Below are 21,298 nucleotides of genomic sequence, written 5' to 3'. Positions count from 1 at the left end.
ATAAACCCAAGTTTGACACAGGTTTTAATTGGGATCTGAGCAAAGCCAACAGCACTCTGAAAAAGATGAGGTCCACTGAGCAGCTGGCTCCTGTTGAAGCTTTTCTCTCCTGTGTCAGACCTTAGGAAGCAGGGGTAGAAGCTTTCTCAAAGACCACCAGCTCTGGGCAGCCTGGTCTAACAACTGGTAACCCTGTCCATGGCAGGAGGGTTGAAACCAGATGACCTTTGAGTTCTTTTTCAATCTAGGCCATTCTGTGATTCAACCAACCCAAAACCTCAGCTTCTGTGCAAGACTAAGACTTGTTCCCATACTTAGCAAAATAGACACAACCCAAACTCCTTTCACTGCACAATGTATTATTTCCTATTTGCATCTAATACTGACCGGTGCCTTATGCCACAGGTTTCATTCTTTAGTTTTTACCACATACACAGTTTCTATGTTTTTGAATTATTATCTCTGTCTCACTGGCTGTCAACTCTTATCCTCTAATTGTGGAAAGACAGTAGCAGACAAGGCTGCTGCTATTAGAAGTTGTCTCTACTGGGCCAAAGCAATTCACATTGAAAAACAAAACCTGAATTTGCTTAAATTACCTTTAAATTTCACAGTCATAAATACTGTGATTCAAAGACACAGCAAATGTCATGTTTCTAAGCAAAATGAGTACTGGCCACTGGATGTCAAAAACAAGAGAGGGTCCCAAGTTACCTTCTCCAAAACTATTTACACCATTCTTCCTTCTTTCTCAGATAAAAATGGCAAAACTAGCACTAGGGTGACAGCAAACACCACCATATGTTTTTAGGACCGAAAGGCAGAAGCTCTCATTGTGACTTTCTCGCTCAAGCTCCCAACAAGCACAACTGGCCTGCCTCCTTTGAACAACTTATCAAGCACTTCCTTCCTCATGACAGTTTGCACAAAGGAACTAAACAGTTTGTGCCTCCTCTTCTAAACAGAAACTATCAATCCCATGTCCCGCCCCTGCAGCCAGCCAAGGAAATGAGACCGACCGCAAGTCACTGGCCTACTTAAGTATTTCTGCATCTCAGTTCTGGCAAGAGCTTTTGGAATTTGTTGGCTGTTTTCAGCCAGTCTTGACTGGAGAACCCCAAGATGTTTATTTCTTCCACGCTGTGGGCCAGCAGTTACCTGCTGTCTACTCTCCTGACCTGAAAGAAAGGAAGAATGGAGCTCCTGCTTTGTCAGACACTGAAGGAACTGCACAGGGGAACTCTGTTGGCAGTTCTCTTCCCAAAGCTGCTGTGATTTCAATTTTTACCTAGGAATTTTGCTCAGGAGTAAGAGAACAAAAGCAAAAGCAGCTGAGTTGATGACTCTGCTGTGAGCTGTACCAAGCTGAGCAACCACAACCACCCCATCCAAACCAAATGCTTCACATTTTTATCAAAGGTCATTCCTGCTACAGCAGCTACCACCAGAGAGCAGGCTGAGCACAGTGCTTGCCACAGCAGCTTTGCAAATCCTCCTGTCCTAGCACCTCCCCTCGCCCAGGCTTCCTCACATTCTGTGCTGCTGCAGCACGAGCCCACCAGTGCACACACAGCACGGATCACCCCAAAAAAACTGCAATCCTAGCTTTCTGAAGATGCTTAATCTCTGGGCTCTATAAGGAGACCACCGTTCATCCCTGCAGAGTGGTTCACAGCATGAATGAGTGCTGAGTTCTGCACCCTGAATCCCTTTCCCCAGCTGCTCAGCTCCACAATCTCATACCACACTGTGGATACCAAGGAATGAAAGGACATTCTGCAGTTGCAGCTAACACAGCTCCAGTGAGAGGGACAAAGGAAGAGCAACCAAGATGATCATGGCAGGTGTAAACAAGTCTCCTGTGAAACAGAGCCCATTTTTCACCAAACAAACACATAAAGCACTGTTAAAAGCACAAGCTCCAATTGCAGAAACTGGATCATACTAAAAGACAGTACTGGATGAGAAGCCAGAAGCATCCAGCCTACCACAGAGAGACAAAACCAACTTCAAGTTTACATTCATCTCATCCATGGGGAATATGGAGGAAAGTCACCCTGTGAAGTCCCTGTGGAGCCCCAGAGCCAGACAGCACCATGGAGACGTGTTCCCAGCCACAGCCCCTTAGGGATCCCTAGTCTTCCTATAGGGTCTGTCCCCTCATGCACAACCTGACCAGCTGATACTGAAACCACAGCTGGCAGGCCTGAGCTGCACATCAGCCTCCTTCATTCTCCTTCATTCATATATGTCTCATACATGCACTTAAGCTGAGCTGAGAACTGCTAAAGCAACACAACTAGCATTCCTGGAAGACGCTTTTAAGTTCTTGTACTTATGTACGTCTGCAGGAAGCAACAACAGATTCCCTGCTTCCTGCAGTGTGGGGCTGACAACTCACCTACACAGTGAACAACCAGTGCTCCAGTTTTATCCCAGGCAAAATGGAAAGGGAAACATTTAACAGCAGGGAGAAAAACACCAAAAGGGCAGGGGGGAAAAAAGAAGAATACACAAGGTTAGCAAAGAGGTCAAACCAAAAGAAGATCTTCTATGGGGAAGTCTTTGAAGAAAGTTAAGAAAAATTAATATTTTAAGCAGATGAACAGTTACAGGAAAGTTGTATCTAAGGGGAAAAAACATGGGCACCAACTGAGAAAGATATGGGCACAGAAAGAAGTCAATGCGAGACACAGAAAGACCTCTTGTGGCATGAATTTCTTTTCATTCACTCATCTGAACTTGAATTTGCTGTGGCTGCTACCAAATATCTCTTAAAGTAAGGCTGAAAAGCAGCTTTGCCTTCTGGTTTCCTCTTTGCTTTCACAGGGGGAAAAAGAGCTGCTAACTGGCATACATACTGCTGCGAGGACATCATTTCTATCACCGTCAAAAAAACTGTGTCAATCAGTCCCAGAGTTCACCTGCACATTTCTGAGGGCACAATACCTCCAGAAACCCTCCCTTCAGCCCATTGAGAGGAAAGCCATTTCCTTCTCAATTAATTTGTGCTGCCATCTTCACTTTGCATTAATTAAATTAAGAGTTAGCCAAACAGGTATTTAATTATATGCACGACACATTTTTCCAAAGGTGTTTTAATGATGTAAATTTGTTGGGAGAGACTCACGTCAGCGTAACCACTTATAAAGGGCCTCATTCATTGTCCAACACGCTAACTGCCACCTTTAGTCCTGGCACAGTGAGGTTTAGCTCAGGTAGAGCCTCCCTGAGTTCAGCAAAATAAATATCCTAAGATCTTCCTTCTGACCAATCTGAATAGTGACAGGGTAGAGAGCTACTGAATGCAGGGTATCGGTCTTAGAGCTAATACCCAGCATTTAGCAAGCAAATATTCATACCTGCAGCAAAAAGAAACTACTTCCTAATATTTGCATGCAGAACTGGCAGCTCCAGGTGTGCAGAGGCTGTTCTCTCCCCGGCCCAGAGGAGCACTGACACTGCGGCAGCGAGCTTCAGCGTGAATGCCGTTCGGTCCCTTTCCTACGGGCAGAGGAACTGTGCATACTTTCATTTCCTTTTAAAAAGAATTCAGAATGCATTTTGAATATTGTCAGCTCACAGTTAATTTCATTTCAACACTTCAATTGGTACCGAGTTACCTTTATTTGAGGTAAGTAACATCTACCACTGAACAAAGCTGCTCTGATACAGCCTGGCCGAGCTCTGGTGCATCAGAATAATGAAATGCAAGATCAATGGCATCAGCATGATGCAAGGTCATTAGCTTTAACGAAGTGAAGCATCCAATGCTTGCAAGATGAAGCAAACCTGTAAGCCTGCAGCAGGCTCCACTCACAGAAACCAAATGGGAAAATCACTCTTTAAAGCCTAAAACTTCATAACTTGCATGATCGAATACTGGCAATCTTTCCTACTTGAAATGTTAAGCACCAGCTTGTCAGTACAGCTAGAAGTAAAATCAGAAGTGTTTCCTACAGAAAAAAGTTTTCATAACCCTACTGACTGTCAAACAGTCCTCACTTGGTTTTGGACCAACTTTGTGCAGGGATCTAAAAACACTCACATATGAGCAAGCCTCACCCTTACCCTAACAAAAAGTGGGGAAAGAAAAACCCTCTGGAAGGGATGGAGAGATAGGGAAGTGACACCTGTCTGAACAGGGTCATTCAGCGAGTGCTGAGAGAGCTGAGAATAGCCTCTGGGTCCATCCTGTGCTGAGCCCGCAGTGTGCTCCTTGTCAGGCAAGGGAGCAGCTGCAGCCAACATGCTGCGATCCCTGGGTGAGAGCAGCACTGCTGTGTAACAGCTCAGTCCTCTGCCTCCTGCAGAAAACATTAGAGAGAACAAGATGCTTCAGACCTGTCGCTTGCATATCTTACAAAAAGGATGTATAAGGATGTAAAGCTGTCACACCTGCAGCTCCTCTTTCAGGGGCAAGATTCAATGAAATGTTCCTTTTTAGAAGAAATGTATATATACAAACTCAGTCCAGAGAATCCCACCATTCACCTTGCTAACACCTCGTGAAGTCCAAAACTCACCCAGCAGAGCACAGTGAGGGATTCAGGGAGCACTGCTTTGCTCTCTGCTCACCTGCTTTTCATCAGAGAAGGGCTCAAAGGTTCCACATGTTCCTGGCACACCCTGAGGAGCACGGTGTAGCCCTCAGGGCTGCTGCCATGTCAGCATGCCCATGCTGAGCACTCACACCTCTGGGTGTCAGGCATGAACAAGACAGACTGAGCACTATGTTTACAATAAATATTTCTTACATTGCTAACTATAATCAAACACTTCCCTCTACTAGAACTTACACAAGGGCAGCTCTGAGCAGGAGGGCAAAGTCAGCTGTGGTCTGGGCTCCCTGCTAGGTTTCCTGCCTGCTTGGATAACCATGCCATCACCAGTGCCCACAGTAGCAGTTCACCATCACACAGCCTGGATTGATGCCACAGATGTCTGCCACCTCCTCCTGGGCTGATATGCCACATCCATCATTTTCTCTCGGGCAGTGAAAGGAATGCCCATCCTCCTGCTGCTGCCAGAGCTTGTGACTGCCATCACGGCAGCTCTTAATTGGGATGAAGATAGCATTCAGGTGTACATGTGCTATAATGAAGTGCTCGGCTCAGGAAATTAAAAGATTAACCCATTACAGCCGAATGATTATAAATACCTTCAACAACGTGCATTTCTACCTTGAGAGCAGAAGAGCAAGATATCTATGTAGTGTACATTTATACAGCACTTGGCAAATTTGACTCTTGGACAAAGGCAGCAAACACAACAGAATGCACAGATTAGAGTGACACAGACCCAACACTGTGCCCTGCAGCCATTCTGGTGCAATAAAAGGCACCAAAACAGCTGCAAAGGAGCAAGGATTTCTTGCCAGAGGTGAAAAGTTACTTGGGTGTTTTGGTTTCTTTATTATTGATTGAAAAATTCCCTGATTACTTGAAAAAAAAGAACTCAAGCTCCATGAGATTAGAACACCCTACCTGACTGCAGACACTCACTTGGCTCAGCTCATGTTTTGGTCTGGTAATTATGGCAGGGCTTCCTTGGCACACACCAACCTCTTCACACTTCCGAGGCTGCTCAATGGGTAAAACAAATGACAAAAATATTCAAGTCCTCACGGTAAACGAACAGCACTGTAAACACCAGCCTAATTTATGCCATGGTTTTTTTCTTCTTGTGCCAAGAGGAAATTTCAAGTCAATGCCTAAAATCACAGGAGAATTCCCTTGAAGTTCCTGCTGGTCCCTGAGCACAGGGCAGTGGCAAGGAAATGGCCCACAGCCCCATGTGAATCTGTACAGCCAGGTTTCCTGCAAACTCTTGGCTGAGCATGAAATGGGACTTGGCACCTCCGGACACCTTTCCAGCCTTTTCCTTATGTCCAATCTAAATCTCCCCTCCTTTACTCCGAAATCTGTGTTTCACAAAGCAAAGCTCAAAGACAAAGAGCATGAAGTGGTGTTGCACCAAGAAGCAAAATATAGCAGAGGACAGAAGCATCAATTAGACATCAGGGGTTCAGACTAGTTGTACATGACTGGAAGTGGAAGCTCTAGTGTCCACATGAAGTAAAGTGTGGATTCTACTGTCCAAGATAAAATCCTGGAGGAAGAAGTTCAGCAGCCTTTGAGCATCTCTTTGAGACTGGAAACCCCTTTTATTTAGCGAAGGACTCATAGAAAGACAAAACTGCACGAAGAAGACAGATGGGAAGCAGACACAGCATGATTAGTGCTCTGTGGTAACAAGATCTGCACTGATCCAGAAGGAAGACGACTCGAGAAATGCGATTCCAAGGGAATGAGATTCAACCAGCACCCCCAGTACCTTTAGCAATCCATTCTACTGGCACCTTACTACAGTTCTCAATGAGACTTTCAAGAGCCCACAATAGGAGCATTCCAGGATGGCAACCCTCAGAGCCATAAACTAACACAGCTGCCTGATTTGCCTTAGAAAGCTAGACAAGATGTGGCGATTTCTTTCTCCCTTTGGAAAGGAAAAGGAGGTTCTGTGACATGCTTTGGTTATGCCTTGTCCATAACCACTGACTAAGGGATATTCAGAAAAGCAGACAGTCCTTGGGCTTCCAATATGTACCAGAGGCTCACAGGTACCTGCAGGAACAGTTCAAATTGAAGAGCAAAGGCCAACAACATCCTCCAGGTCCATGTTCATCAACAGTGAGACCCATGAACCTCCAGACCCCTGAGATGAGACAAATGCAACCAGTCAAACCCTAAAGCACAGCAAGGGGCTGTGCCACAGGGTGCCAGCCCCATCCCAAAATCTGGTTTATGCCAGACTGACCCATCTCTTTCTGCCTGGGGGGAATGGATCCGACCTGGCACAGCAAACACACATCAATGTGGGGGCTGCACCAGGCAGCTGACTGGTTTTTGCCATGTATGAAATGCTCTAAAATTGGATTTATCACCTGACAGAACCATGGTCTTCTCTCTCGAGTGTTAAGCAGATCTTATTGAGAGGAAAAAGGGTTTCTTGGTGAGGGAGGAAAAGGCAGAGAAAATGAAGGAGGAAAAGAAAGGATGTTATGTAGGGGAACCACGCAACAAGGCCAGCTCTTCCCACAGCTAAGGTTGTTCTGGTTTCCCTATTTCAAGGGGGGGTGAGGGGGGAGGGAAGGGGGGAGAGAGAGAGAGCCAAAGAGCTATTTGCAATCTAACTTCAAAGGCTTCAGCTAGCTGAGAAGCTAAGTCATGCATAAAAGGATGGGAGAGTGGCAAGAAAATACCCCCTGCAGATAAATTAGTCAGGGAATGCTGCCCGCTTCTTCTTAAGAGTTGCCTGCAGCCAGGCTGGCCTTACCCAGGTAAAGCTCTTTTCAGACACTTGGTTGAGAGTCCTGGGAATAAACTAGCCAAATGCTACAGGGGAACCAAACATCGTCTGAGAAGAAAGAAAGAAACAAACAAAAAGGCAGTGGCAAGCATGCAGTGGGTCCTCTGTCATCTTCTGGCAACCCAGCTACTAGCAGATGTTATTCCAAGGTCTATCCACATGCGAGATCCAGAGTTTGAAGCACTATGTAATGATGCAAAGAAACAGTGAACTAATTTACCAAACGATTCTGAAATGCTCTGTTTTGTTCTTCACAGCAGTGCAAAAATGCACCGATATTAACAGATAGCAGAAGCTACTTAACAATCAGAGATAAAGAAGGCAACTGGCAACATTAGATCAGAGTCCACCTATAAGCATTAAAAAAAAGCATGCAGAGTACACAGACACCTTGGCAGCTCCGTGCCAGGCAAGCTTTCATATGCTGTCCCCTGAGTTCACTCTGATACTTAAATCATAGGTCAAATGGAGCCTGGAATCCAGATCTTGCTACCAGCAGTGATAAGAAAGCAGATAAGTTTGGAAAGCAGACTAGCCTCCCAGCTGATAGCAGCCTATTGAAGAACAGCTTGTACACATATTGTATTTAAACAAGTTCTAATCAGCAGAAGTAGGCCAGTTTGATATTATTCCCTTTTTATGCACTACATCTACACCCTAGAGAATCTGAAATCACATGTATTACTGATAGGCAGCATTTTCAGATCAAGTTCAGTGCTCTCGATCTTCCCAGTGTCAACAATAAGAGCAGATTGATTTGCAAGACCTGGACATTCACTAGGCAGCCTGTGCAATGTGCACCTTCCTCAGCAAGGAGAGCAGAAACTTTGCAATCAAGGCCTTGAAGGACAACGAGTGGAAGAAAAATGAGCAGCTTTTGTGAGGTCATTCACCAGCACCATCCCTTAATGCTCTCCTGCTTGCTGATGCCCGTCCTCAGACCTACTCTGCCCTTCCTTCTCCAGGGGAATCCCTAACGACGGACATGGCTTCTCCCTCAAGAAGTTCATGAGACAAGCTTCTCTATGAACTGCTGTAGCTGGGCTTGTAGAGACCACAAATGATCCACGCCTTAAGGAGTGCCTTTCCTGAGCCCTGCAGCACAGACCAACAAATCCTCCTCAGCATTAAAACCCAGCCGGGCTGCAGGGGATACTTCAACCTAAAGAGACTATTTCAAGCTGCTGAAGAGGCTGCATAGAGACGTCCTTCCTCAAAAGCAAGGGTGAGGCCAATAAGAAGCAGTTCCCCTTTGGTAACACTTCCTCTTCTCCTACAGATGGTCTCTCCCAAGGCATCTCAAGTTTTTCACTGCTTTACTTCCTGCTCAGTTTTTCCCTTCTCTTGCTCCACTGATTAACTACGTCTTGCATCCAGGCAGAACAGAACCAAGCGCATCAGCTGAGGCATGAGATATACTCATTAAAGCTTTAAAAATCCTCATTCTGTGATGAAACCTAAAGCAATTACCAGCCCAAATACCTTTGAATTCTCCTTCCCAAAGCCTGCCCTGTAAGGCACAGCTCTGCTACAGCAGGAACTCTTCCTGCACAACACTACTTCTAGGAAACATAACCCTTGGGGCTGCTGCTGCTGGCTGATCCCTTAACAGGATCCCATGCAGAACATGACATTTCACACAGCTTTCTAGGAGATATCAAACTTTTGTTCTTGAACTATCCCCGCCGTATGCAAAATAAATCCTGTAACTGCAACTGTTCTAAATTACTGGAGTGGAAACACCCCACAGCTGTGCTGCATTCTCACTGCCATTTGTTCAGGCATAAAATATACAAAAAAAAGAAGGAGGTAAGCGATGCTGATTTCCCCACCTGTCTTCTAATTAGCAAGCAGGAGGTTTAAAGTAAGCCACATGGAAACACTTTTCACCTAAAGCAAAATTCATCTGTGAACCTCATTGCCACAGGGTATTGCAGAGGCTGAGTATGGAACTGGGGTGAGATGGGACCAGCAGCAGCTCCTGCACAGGGCAGTGTCCTGACCAGTGGGTGATGAGGGACTGGAGGGACCCCACAGCCACATTTATTTTTTCTTAAATAGATGGCGTGGTAGTATCTAAAGTTTTCTCTTCTTGAACACTGAAAGCACATCCAAACAAACCCTACCATATGGCATTCAACCCTGGAAAAGAAAAACCCTAAACCCACCAGCGTAGCCCTTTGTGATCCTTTAAAGGACCCCATGGTGCCAACCCAAAGGGTCTCCAGGGTATTTAAAAGCTGCCCCAGCAGGAAGTCTCCATCCTCAGTCAGACCCACAGCATCCTCCTGCAACCTCACGCTGACCAGCATGCATCTCCTGTTTGCAAAGCCATCTACTGGTACCACTGTGCCGATATAATCTGTGAGATGTATCCCACCTGACACAGTATTAACAGGAGAACAAATTCATTCAGATTCCCTTGTCAAAATGCATCCTTTCATACACATATCCATGGCAGATATTTAACTGGTAGGCTGCCCTTTATGTTTTACTATCATTTGAATAATTGTATGCAGTATTACAGATTTTCGTATTTTCCCAGTGATTTTTTTATTCCTGGACAATAGCAAAACACTTATAGCACCACGATAATGACTGCTCACATTTATCAGCCTCCTTCAAAGACATCCTCCATTACCTGCACCAGGAACTCAGCCACATCTGCTGACTGAAATACCGTATTCTGGCAGCAGGGTCTGGGATTGAGAAACTGTCCCCAGAGACACACATCAGCACTGAGCTCAGGATATGGTCCCTCAGCTCTTCCTTCCACTAGTTGCACTGCTCTCATCTTCAGTCTATTTTTTTTTGCTAGGGACACGAGAGGCAGCAGAAATAACAAGCTCCTGTGAATGAAGGGAAGCCTGGAAAGAAGCTGTCTGCTCCATCAGTCCCTGCACAGGGAACATCCTTGACACAATGCAATGCATGCAGATCCTGCATAGTGGGAAGATGACACACTCCTTGGGCATGAGCATGATATGACACACCATGAAGCACAACCCTTTCTGGAAAACCTCTGTAGGACAGTGACTCTCATCCCAGAGCCCCCATGCAAGCAGCAGACACTTGATTCCTGGAGCAAGCCAGCAAGGGGCTCTTTCAACTCCTGATAAATAATATCCTTCACATCAGCCAGCACTGTCCTCAGCCCTACTCTCCCTGTGGTCATTCCAAGCACTGATAATGGGATTTTTGGCAGAGGTGAGCACAAGGACAGTCCCTGTGGGATGGAAGGTGAGGGCAGGAAGGAAAGAGAAGGACTGGACCCTGCAAGAATGTCCTGGCTGCTCCTCTTCCTCCCCACAGTTCCCAGAGCCTTCCTCCTCCCTCTCTGGCCTACTGACAGCTGTGGGGAGAGCTGCTGGGCAACACAGGGCTGAGCCGGGCAAAGGTGTGCAATAAATCACACTTAGCACACAGTTATCAGTGCCACAAAAGTGCAAACTCCACAAAAAGCACATGTGCAGAGCAGTCAGCAAGTCCAAATACCCCTAGGAAACAACCAGGATGAAACACTGGAGTGCCAAAGAGTGGGAATTGGAGGTTGCCTACAGCCCTTTGCCCTTGTTGTAAGGAAACCTCTGCTGCCAGCTTTGAGCTCAAAGAGCAGTTTCACTTCCTTCCCGTGCCACTGCCCTCCGTGCAAGGAGCGATTGCCAGAGCCCAAGCCACCAACAACTTCCTTTGCTTGAGCTGCTCCTGCAACATATCAAGCAGCAAGCAGACCCGAGGCTGGGGGGGCATTACAGATCTGTTTTTCACCTTCTGCTTGTTATGCACCTTGACCTCACCAGCCCGTCTGTACGACTGGTGACTTATAAAACCATCTCTGCTTTAACTGAGCACTAAGCAAACCAAAACCACTTCTATGACTTGTATTTTTAAACCATTTCCTTCTGCAAGGAGTTGGAAAAGGTGAGAAATCCTTCTCATGATGAATGTGTGTTTCCAAAAGCGAGCACTGCACTTTCATATTAAAACCTGGGTGCTAACGAACCTGCTGCTTTCAGGTTGAGTTTTGCCCCATCTGTACCAGATGCAAACAGGCACCCTGAGCTGAAAATCAGAATTAATAGAAGGGGGTGTGAAGTCATGGGACTCCACACTGGTGCATATGCAAAATAACATTCTGCTGATGAGCAGCGTCTGTTCAGGGTGTCCAGGAAAGACAACAGCCAGCAGAAATTTGAATAAGTGCTTGCCTGCGTGCTGCCGTGTGTTAGACACACACATATAGCACAGCGGCTGCTCCATCTTCTTCAAAACCAGCCCCAGGAACTGGCGCTGTTCTGGCTGCCAGCACAATATGTTACCAGCAATTATTTTCTCAATATTTCAGCTGATTACCTAACACACTGGCACATTTGCTCAGTGTCGGCACGTGTTGCAATGCACCTTGCCATCCAGCGCCTCATTCGCGGTTCCTCAGTCACTGCACAGCCATCAGATGCAGAACGCAAGCAGAATGATAACAGGGTGGAGAAGCTGTAAGGGAAAACGCGTCGCTCGGCATCAGGATCCACAGCCTGCATTCATGGCATCTGAACATTCAGCACCGTTACAGCTGAAGTTGGGGTGTCAAAAAGAAAGGGAATGACTATTTGAGGAGCAAAAGCAGACACCAGGAGCGTATCGGGCTGGTAATGGGCTGCTGAGCTCAGAACTGCATGCACTGTTCCATGGTAACTGTGTGCTGTGGTTAAACACTGCAATTTGGAGTCAAGCTTCCAGAGCAGCAGCACATCCACACATTACAGAAGCACACAGTATGCATTGCTTTACCTACTAACAAGCAATTCAATTATAAGTACCCAGCTCACTTGGAACTGAAAATGTACAGGAGGTTGCCAGTGGCTAAACAAAGAAAAAACTGAGCTGGTAGCAAGAGTATAACCGGTAACAGTGATGTAAAAAAAGGGACAGCAATGTCACTTCTATGAGATATGCAAAATGTAAAAGCCTCAAAGCCCTGGCCCAGTACCAGAGAGCGAGAGAAGCACTCAGCCTCCCAACCACAGCCTGCTTTCTATTTTTCAGTTACACTTCAAAGCATTTCACCATTTCTGGCTCCATTACCAACAAGAGCCGCATTCCCTCCTTCCCCTGAAGCAGCTGGGCATCAAAACCCAAGCAAACTACATAGAGTCAAACATTCCTCTGTTTAGGTTTCCCCCCATACGAGGGAGCACATCGCCAGCAAACCCGGTGAATCCCACAATGTTCTGCTTCAAAAAGTGCTCCCCCCAGGTCTGTTTACTCCTTGCTTCCCACATTGGGCTGCTCAGCACTCCAGGAACCAACCTGCAGCCAAATGCGATAAGTCAAAAGTCAGGCACAAGTCAGCAAACAGCTCTCCCACTTGGTGTAATTCTGAAGGGGCAGCAGGTTGTCTGTGGTAAATGAATGAGATGCACAAGGAATTGATCCCTGCCTGCAGTGTTCCCCAACCAGCTCTGGAAGAACGCACAACACTGAGTGGATCTCCAAGGTCCCAACAGGATCTGATGCAGGGCTGTATTTTAGTCATTTTCTAAAGGATCCGTGCGTTGCCATTTTTTCTGAATGGGCTTAAACACTGTAAGATGCCCCCAGAGCTGAGCCCACAGCTGGAGCCACTTGCACTCATTTTAATTTCATAGGTTTGGAATGGCTGAGACCATTCTCACGTAGAAGCACGGTGGTCGCCTGAATCTCTGCTGCCTGGGCACTGGCTGCCTTTCTGGAAATTCAGAGTCACAACACTGAGTTTCCATTAGGAACTGACTCCATCAAGAATGATTGCATTTGCAAGCGCTCAGGAGGCAGGAAAATTTGAAGAAGNGGTTTGCTGTCCATTACTGTTTCTTTATTCCTCTCTCCTCTGCCAGTGCCTGGTGGGCATACACACCACTCTCAGCTTTTTCTCCTTCTTCAATTAAAAATAAATAAATATATATATGCATCTAGAACTACCAGTGCATCCACTTCCCCTATTTCCCTCCAGGAATGATGAATCCCACTCTAGCTGTAAATTGGATCCCAGGTGTACTCATATATATTATACATACATAACAGCTACTTATGGGCATAAGGGCTCTTGCACAGTTACTGTGGAAACCAAGGTATCAGATTTCCTGGCTCCAAGACTCTACCTTCTCAGCCTTTACATGCATTTACCTTGAATAAATCACTTCTGCACTCTTCAGCCCTGGAGTGTCCCTTGGCCAGGTGCCCTTAGGTTCCCCGTCAGGAAGCCCCATTTAACACATCTCACAAATGAAGCAGAAGCAGAGAGGCTCCATCTGCGTGCAGGGTCCTAGAAGGGATGCATCCTGCAGGCACAGCTCCTGCTAGAGATTCTCACTCCTCCTTGTGCACTGGGGTATTGCTTTCTCTCCTACACGTTCATGACAACTTGCGGTTGAACTTAGATCGATGGAAGAGGGGAATCATTAACACCAGCCACTGACCCATAGCTGCGTCTGGATGAGGACAGAACACTAGACACAATGCAGTGTCCCAAGAAGGATGGCAATGCACCCTGCTAAGGCTCCAGAGGGACAGAATACCCCTTTTACATTAATTTCTTCCAGCTCTGACTATGAACACACGAGAGCCCAAGGACAACTGGATGCAAAGAGCAAATTCAGCCCACATGTAACCTCAGGGTTCCCTTGCTGTGGGGCTAAGCCTGAGCTACCAGCTTGGCACAGAGCTGTTGGCACCATGCTGTGATAGGCACCTCAGCACCCAGCTCCACATTCAGCATATCACAACAGCCCAGAGACTGTCAGGTACCTAGCAGGGCCATGCACTGTGAGACTCCCAATTTTTTCCCCAGATTGTTTGTTGAACTCCACAGCAGGACTGCTTGCACCTCATTTGCATTTCAGGATCTTTATTTTCAGGAATACCTTTGGCGTTCCTCCCACCACAGTACCCAGTTGCTCAGCCAAACCACCAGGAAGACACCAGTCTGTTGATTCTCGGTTCAAAAGCATTTTTGTGCTCGTCAATCTGGAAAAATACAATCGTCAATCACACAGTCTTCCTGTTACACACAGGCTGTGCACACCAACTAACACCTTCATCAGCTGAAACATGAAAGGCATCATCGATACACAGCACGGTGACTTGTTATAATCCCCGGAGTGCAGGCAGGGCCTCTTCCTGTAACGAGCCAAGCAAAAACACGACCTGGCTCAACGGGATGTCAAAGCGTGAAATGGTACTTACTTAACCTCTGCACTTCTGAAACAGCACAGAAAGATCCTATGAAAAACAAAATCATCACAGTCTTTTCCCTGTTAGCTTTCAGGAATGCAGGAAGGAAAGTTTGCACTCTGCTACCCTCAAATTTATTAAAATAACTGCACGGTTCAGTTCTTCTCCTTTCTTGTCATCTTCTGGTTATTTGAAGACTCCCCTCCACCTGTCCTGCTGGCTTGCAGGTTGTGCAGCCAGTGCAGGAAGTCTTTATCTACTCTTACCTCGCACTGCTTGCACCCTGCCTTGTCTCCTGGCCATTCCCTGCCAGCAGCCAAGGTCTCGGACTTAGCAGCATTGTACTGGATCTAGAAAACCAACATTCAGATCTAGCAGGATAAATCGGAGTCATCGTTAGCCTTGGCAGTACCTTCCATACCCAAAACAAGTTTGGGGGCATTTAACCTGCATGATAATTTTACACTTATAGGAAAAGCATTATTCTATTAGCAGTCATTGTCAAAAATCCTGAATTTTTTATGGAAAACAGGATCACATCCTTCAAAAGCTGCTATTGTTTTAGGGAAAATCTCCCTGCACTTTGCATTGTCCCTGGGAATGCTGTGATTTTTTCAGCTGGAGCCCAAGGGCTGCTCAGACCCTCAGGGAAAGCCAAATATGAAGCAAATCAGTTCAAACTCTGTGCCCTTTATTGCTTCCTTATGACGCTTAATAATGCCACCCCGCACTCCTGTCTCATCTCTGCTTGCTTTCCCATAGCACACAGATGCTAGAAGTGTTTGGTCTTGCCTTCCCTCTGCTGTGCCAGAGCAGCCTGAAGGCCCAGGAGCAGAACAGTACTATCACAATGGGTTGGAGCCTGAGGTTCAGCTTCCAGCCCTCAGACAGCCTCAGTGCTCCTCTCCAGCTCAGCTGGAAAGCTGCAGCTCAAATTTCAGCCTATGTTAAGTCACCACTCAGCTCAGCTCCTTCACCAAAGAGAGGGAAGCCAGGAGAGACTTTTTCTAAAGCAAAATCTTTGGGGAGGAGGGGGGGGCGGTGAGAGAAGGGTGGAGGAAGGAAGTGAAAACACATGGAGATGGTTTTTGTGCATAAGACAGAGCAAAGGCACGGGCAACTTTTCAAAGGCACCAGAATGGCTTAGTGTGATTTGTAACCAAGAGCAGGGCTAAATAAACTGCTCCAACAGCAAACAGCAAACTTTTCAGGGGGTGGGGAAGAGACAATTAAGGCAGCAGGACCTGCTCAGAGACTTCTGCAGAAGAGCAAGGCATTCATATCCTTTTGTACCGCAGAGCCACCAACACAAACTTCTGACACCAGCATTTCATTAACGGGAGACAAAGACCCAACATGGGCTCTACCGCCAGCACACCACTGCCCCACATCGCAACTGGCCAACGTGACACCCAACCAGAGCTCCCGTGCTGACTGCAGCTACAGAGCGCCTGACCCCACATACCATGCTGGCATTCATCCATCTTCCCAAACACCTTTATAATTGGCTGCCACTCTGTTGTGCAAGAGTAGAAACAGCAGACACATGACCAGAACAACCACGAGAGAAGGGATGTCTTCCTCATTTTATTTTTTCCTTTTTAGCACATTGGGGTATCCCCTCTTAAGCCTACCAGGCTGAGCATAAGGAATCAAAACCTCATTGCTAATTAACACATTCTCAGGCCCCACCAGCCTCCCCGGCCCAGGAACATGGGCCAGCCTAGATAAATGAGACTTTAAGTAACCAGATTCTTTCAAAGACTCAATGGCAATGCAAGGGCAGGCAGGTTTGGAAAGGCACACATTAAAAAAACAAAGCATCCAGAACAGTGACATTTTTTCCTATTTAACACTGAACCACGCGCTATGTTAATACAGCAGCACCTTCCCTCCAGAACAGCCCTCTGCAAAGTCAGCATCCATGGGAGCAGCTCCCCCTGCCCTTAAATGCAGCCACTTCTGGGGTGAAAGCCCCATCACTGCACACCACTGGAGAAACCCACTGAATGCCAGCTGAGCACCAGAAACTTTCATAAGTAAATGGAACTGACATCTCACGCTCGGGACATTTACACAAGACAAGCCTTCCTGGATGGAAGAAATTTCCTTACTGAAGAGTTCTTGCACACCACACAGTTTCATCTGTTTGCATTACTACTATAAATGCTGGGGGAAAAGGGTCTGTTACTTGCAAATATCTGTTTTGACCATTTCTTGACACAGCCAAATAGATCCGACACATCTATTGAAGCCATACTCACATTTGTTGCAACATAGGTACCAAACAGACGCTCCATGCAACGTAATTTCTGTCTGCTGGCACCATTCCACCCTGTTAAGCTCTGCTGTCCCTTCAGCCACAAATGCCCCAGGAGAGGCAGCAAGCTCTGCTCTATTATTGGAAGACTCAATGGAGCACATCCCCCACAACCCAGTTACCTCCCCCTGTACTGAGTGAAGGGAGTACTGAAACTCAGCAACTGTCTTCTGTACAAACCAGATGGCATAAATAGCTGGAGAGCTATCAAACAAAGTATACATTCAATACTTCAGCATAACATGAAAGCCCCGTTAAGCAAATGTGTACATACATACACACCCACGTTCAGGGACCAGAGCAATGGCAGAAAGTGCTCGACTAACTGCTCCAGTGGCCTAAGTGCTCCGGACATCCACAGCATGAGCAGTGGCCAAACTTCCAGGGCTTGTTCTGCTGAAATTATGAATTACAGCGGACAAACAACCCAAAAAACCTAGAGAGTGACATGTCACATCCAGCTCACTGAGAGATGCTTTGAACAAAAGAAAAAGCTACCAGGAACCCGACACTTTGAATGACACCAAAAAAGAAGAGCTACTCCCTGCCCAGGTTAGAAGTGCAGTAGCTCAATTCCAGCTCACTTACCTCATCCATCTTTTCTGATGTTGGAGTCTGGTCACCAGGCACCATTTCTTTAACCTCCGAGGTCTCAGCTTTGGAGGACCTGTTCAGCTGATCGATGGGGGTCATGCTGGCCTCTGATGTCCCCCTGGAATTCTGATTCAGAGAGGCAGTCCCAGGGATGGGCTCATCATCATCAGAGTCAGGTAATGGCGTGGGGCTGATATCCTCCAGGCCTGTGCTGGAAGGGCGTGAGGAAGGCGTCTGAGCTCTGTAACCGGGCTGAGAGTTCGAACCGTACATGGGGATGGGAGAGAGCTGAGAGGAGGAAGAGGAGATAGGGCTACCTTCCATTCGGACCTCATTATCCGAGTCATGCTCATTAAGGAAAGGTAACTTTGTTCTCTGCTCTTTTAAGAGCATCTCAATCCTTGAGTCTAAGCTATTATGCTGCATTTCAGACTCCATGGTGGGGGTGCCGGGGGTCTCACTCCTCTCTGGGGTCTGAGAGAAGGATGGTGCGCTCGGCTCAGGAGCAGAGTTCGAATCTGGTAAGGGTGGAGGTTCCTCCGGTTTCTCCTTCACTGGAGCAAAATCAGTGCTGGTGGCAGCACTGCTTTCTACAACCATCTCGGCGGGAGGTGGTGCAGGTCTTCGATACTCTGCTTCCCTGGAAGTTTGGGCAAAAGGCTGCTCCTCAGATTGGGGGAATACGGCTGGTGCTTGGTAAGGAGAGAAAGCAGACTTGTAACTCGATGAACTCGAGTGGCTCAGGGGAGGAGTGTGAGAGAACTGAACCGGCTCCTGCTGATGGGATTTGAACGTACTGAACTGATGCTCTGTCCCGCGAAAAACACCAGGAGAATTATGAACATAGTGATGCCCTCCTGGTCGACGGTTGTAGGCATCTGTAAATTTTGTTTCATGTCTTCTGTGTTTGTAAGCACTGTCCTGCCCAAAGTGGTACACTGGTGTCGTCTGACGGCTGGAATACGTGGAATCCTGGGAAAACGGCGTCCCTAACCGTGGGGTGTGGGGTGTTCCTTGGGACTGTGGGGTGAATTGACTGAATGAGTTAGGGGTGTCCTGCCGGCAGCTGGAATAGGCTGTGTCGTGGGAAAATGGTGTGCTGCTGTTCGGGGTGACAGACGATCCCACTGAGGAAAGGTTACTGTCCTTCAAGCGCTTCAGTGAATCCGTCAACTATAAAAACAGAGAAGAGAAAAGCACCTAAACACACACTTTTTAGATGCTATTTGTCTAATCCACACATTTTCTTGGGGGAGTACCTGGGTGTTTGCATTGATTTCCATGACAAAAAAATAGGTGAGAGCATCCTTGAAAACACAAACCATTATCCATTACAGACCATTCCCCTTGATTTGAAAACAACAAGCAAAGAGAAGAACTCTAAGAGGAGGAGCAAGGAAGACAATAAAATAGTATTCTTCATAAGCTATGCCCGAGAGCATCAGGTAAGCAGAAGACTTGCGTAAATACTTTCAGCTATAAGAATTTAAATTTCTATTTATATGTCTTGTCTAAATTGCAAACTGAGAAGAAAATTACAAAATCCTGCACAACGAGAAAGTTTGAGAATGTTTCTGAGATATGATCAAATTAACTTTTTTTAACAAACAAATCCAGTCATCCAAACCAGCAACCAGCAAACCTGCAATCAAACCTATATATCAAGTCCATACGTGAAAGCAGAGGCCTGCTGAAGGCAACATGCCTTACGCTGGTTAAGGAGCTGCACACCACTACCCTCGCTACCAAACGTTTGTCTGAAACAATGAAGAAGAAGGTTTCAGGTATAAAAGACTGAGAAAGTTCCCAGCTGCTAAAAATAGGTTTTAAACCCCTCCACCAAGACAATGCTCAGGTAGAGTGCTACTGAATACGGCGTTTGAAAACTGAAACCCTACAGTTCTACTGCACAGCCAAGTAATTGCTCTGCAGTTGGCTACACAGGCACAACCAGGGGGTTTCTAGGAGAAGCCCTGCTCCCACTCAGACACTGCTGAGTCATAACAGTGCCCTGCTAAACATCAGCACCAGAATCAATTTTCCATAAAGCAAAGCAAGAGCTTCACTGTGAGTCCTCCAGGTAGAAAAAGGCAGGGCTGAGCCCCAGCTCCCCAGCAGCACACCACGTCCCACTGGTCAGACCACACAGTGGCTGCTGCTTTCCCATGCTCAGGTAGGCAAAGGAATCCTTCCCATGATCTGCTTATCACATGCCAGCACCACTAACCCACCCTGAGCTCACACCTACTTTCTACACTCATGCATTTCATCCACTTATGCAGACTCTGCTCCTAGTGTGATCCCTTGTCAAGACCATGACCACATGGACATTAGCATTCTTCAGATCAGTGGGATTTTTATATTCAATTCACAGCTATTAAGCTGCCCTGAAAACATCTGATTACAGAATTAACAAAATTATGGCATTCCAGGAAGTCACAAGAGCACAAAGAGATTGAGAGGAAAAGTTTATACTTAGAAGCTTCAAAAATCTCTTTCAAAACTTGATGCCTTGAAGTGACTTTCTAAGCTATGATCAGAGCCAAAGGACATTGAGACAAGCTAAGGGGGCTGAGGAACCCACACCAACAGGCTTTGTTTCTTTTTGACCCCCTCACTGCAGTGGGGTTTGTAGGGGAGCAGTTACCTAAACAAATCCATGTAGAGATTTGTTCCCTAAGTACTGAGAAAACCCTGGAAGCCCTCAGGTATTTTGCTGACTGCTTTTCTTAAAAATTGATACCAGTGACTAATTAAGATTCTGGTGAATTGATGCCAGTACTCAAGATCCGACATTTCCCCTCTTTTAGCTGAAGAATATATGGGCTAAGAATTACATACTGCAGATGCTAGGCCAAATGTAGTGCTGTAAATCATTCCTCCTGTCTTTAAGGGAATAATGTCAGGGACAGACCTGATCCCATCATCCACTTAATTGCCAGCATTTCTATCATTAATAGGGCACATACTGTTGGTTCTACAGATATTTTTCGTTCAAAAAGATAAAGAACACGTACCACACTATGCAAATGTGGGCATACAGATTAGCCACATGCACTGCATTCACAGTTACATCTCCTGTGGCAATATCATCAAGGTGTATTTAAATGAGGATTAATAACATGCACTGAAACTGTAACCAGACAGAAAAAAACAAAGCTAAAGTAAAAATCCTAAAAAGCAAAGTTCAGTGAAGTGTTTGTTCAGATAGCTGTAGAAGCTACTCTTAAAAGCCAAGCAAACCATACCTGGAGGGTTTCGTTCACAGTAGGCGATGCGTCCTGTTCAGTGCCTACGGGAAGGGTCTGAGGAGTGTAAAGACCATTAACGAGCAGTTCATAGAATCGCATGCGGGTTTCACCTGCACAAACCACAACAGAAGAGTTTAATAAACCAAAATAATTTGGCCCGTGTAAAACTATGCATTCCTTATATTTGCTAACACTCACAGCCTGTTGCATCCCTGCAACAGAGGAGCAAGCAACACCCCCAAGGTTTGTTTGTAGAGATCATTTCTAAATAATCTGCAAGGCCAAGTAAAGTCAGACACTCCTTCCTCAAGCCAAGACAAAGAGGTTTCCCAAATCCTTTTTCCTCTCCTCAGTCTGCTTGGCAGCTCTGCTCCTTACCACGCTCTCTGGAGAGCAGCAGTTTCCCTCCTCTCCAAAGTGCCAAGCAAATAGTTTGCAGATTTAAGAAGTGAAACTCTGACCAAAGGGACAAGCCTCTGCCAACACCCAAAGCTGCTCCAGAACGCTCTGCTAACACACCTTGCAGTCAGAAACTGGCTGCTATAAATGCAGA

The 21,298-nt window shown here is 46.4% G+C and overlaps 1 protein-coding gene across 3 annotated transcripts in view; it reads right to left on the bottom strand.

The window, feature by feature from the left end:
• SETD1B (SET domain containing 1B, histone lysine methyltransferase) overlaps positions 1-21,298 on the bottom strand; it is a 39,318-nt gene that overhangs the window by 13,222 nt on the left and 4,798 nt on the right. For all 3 annotated transcript variants that reach the window (XM_015878017.2, XM_015878018.1, XM_015878019.2), the window contains 2 exons: positions 20,743-20,855; positions 17,489-18,667 (listed from right to left, as the gene is read on the bottom strand). In XM_015878017.2, the coding sequence (XP_015733503.1) occupies positions 17,489-18,667; positions 20,743-20,855 (1,292 nt within the window). The remainder of the gene's footprint in view (positions 1-17,488; positions 18,668-20,742; positions 20,856-21,298) is intronic.

Source organism: Coturnix japonica, chromosome 15 (assembly GCF_001577835.2).
Source record: "Coturnix japonica isolate 7356 chromosome 15, Coturnix japonica 2.1, whole genome shotgun sequence".
NCBI classification, from domain to species: Eukaryota; Metazoa; Chordata; class Aves; order Galliformes; family Phasianidae; genus Coturnix; species Coturnix japonica.
This window is presented reverse-complemented; position numbering and strand designations above follow the sequence as displayed.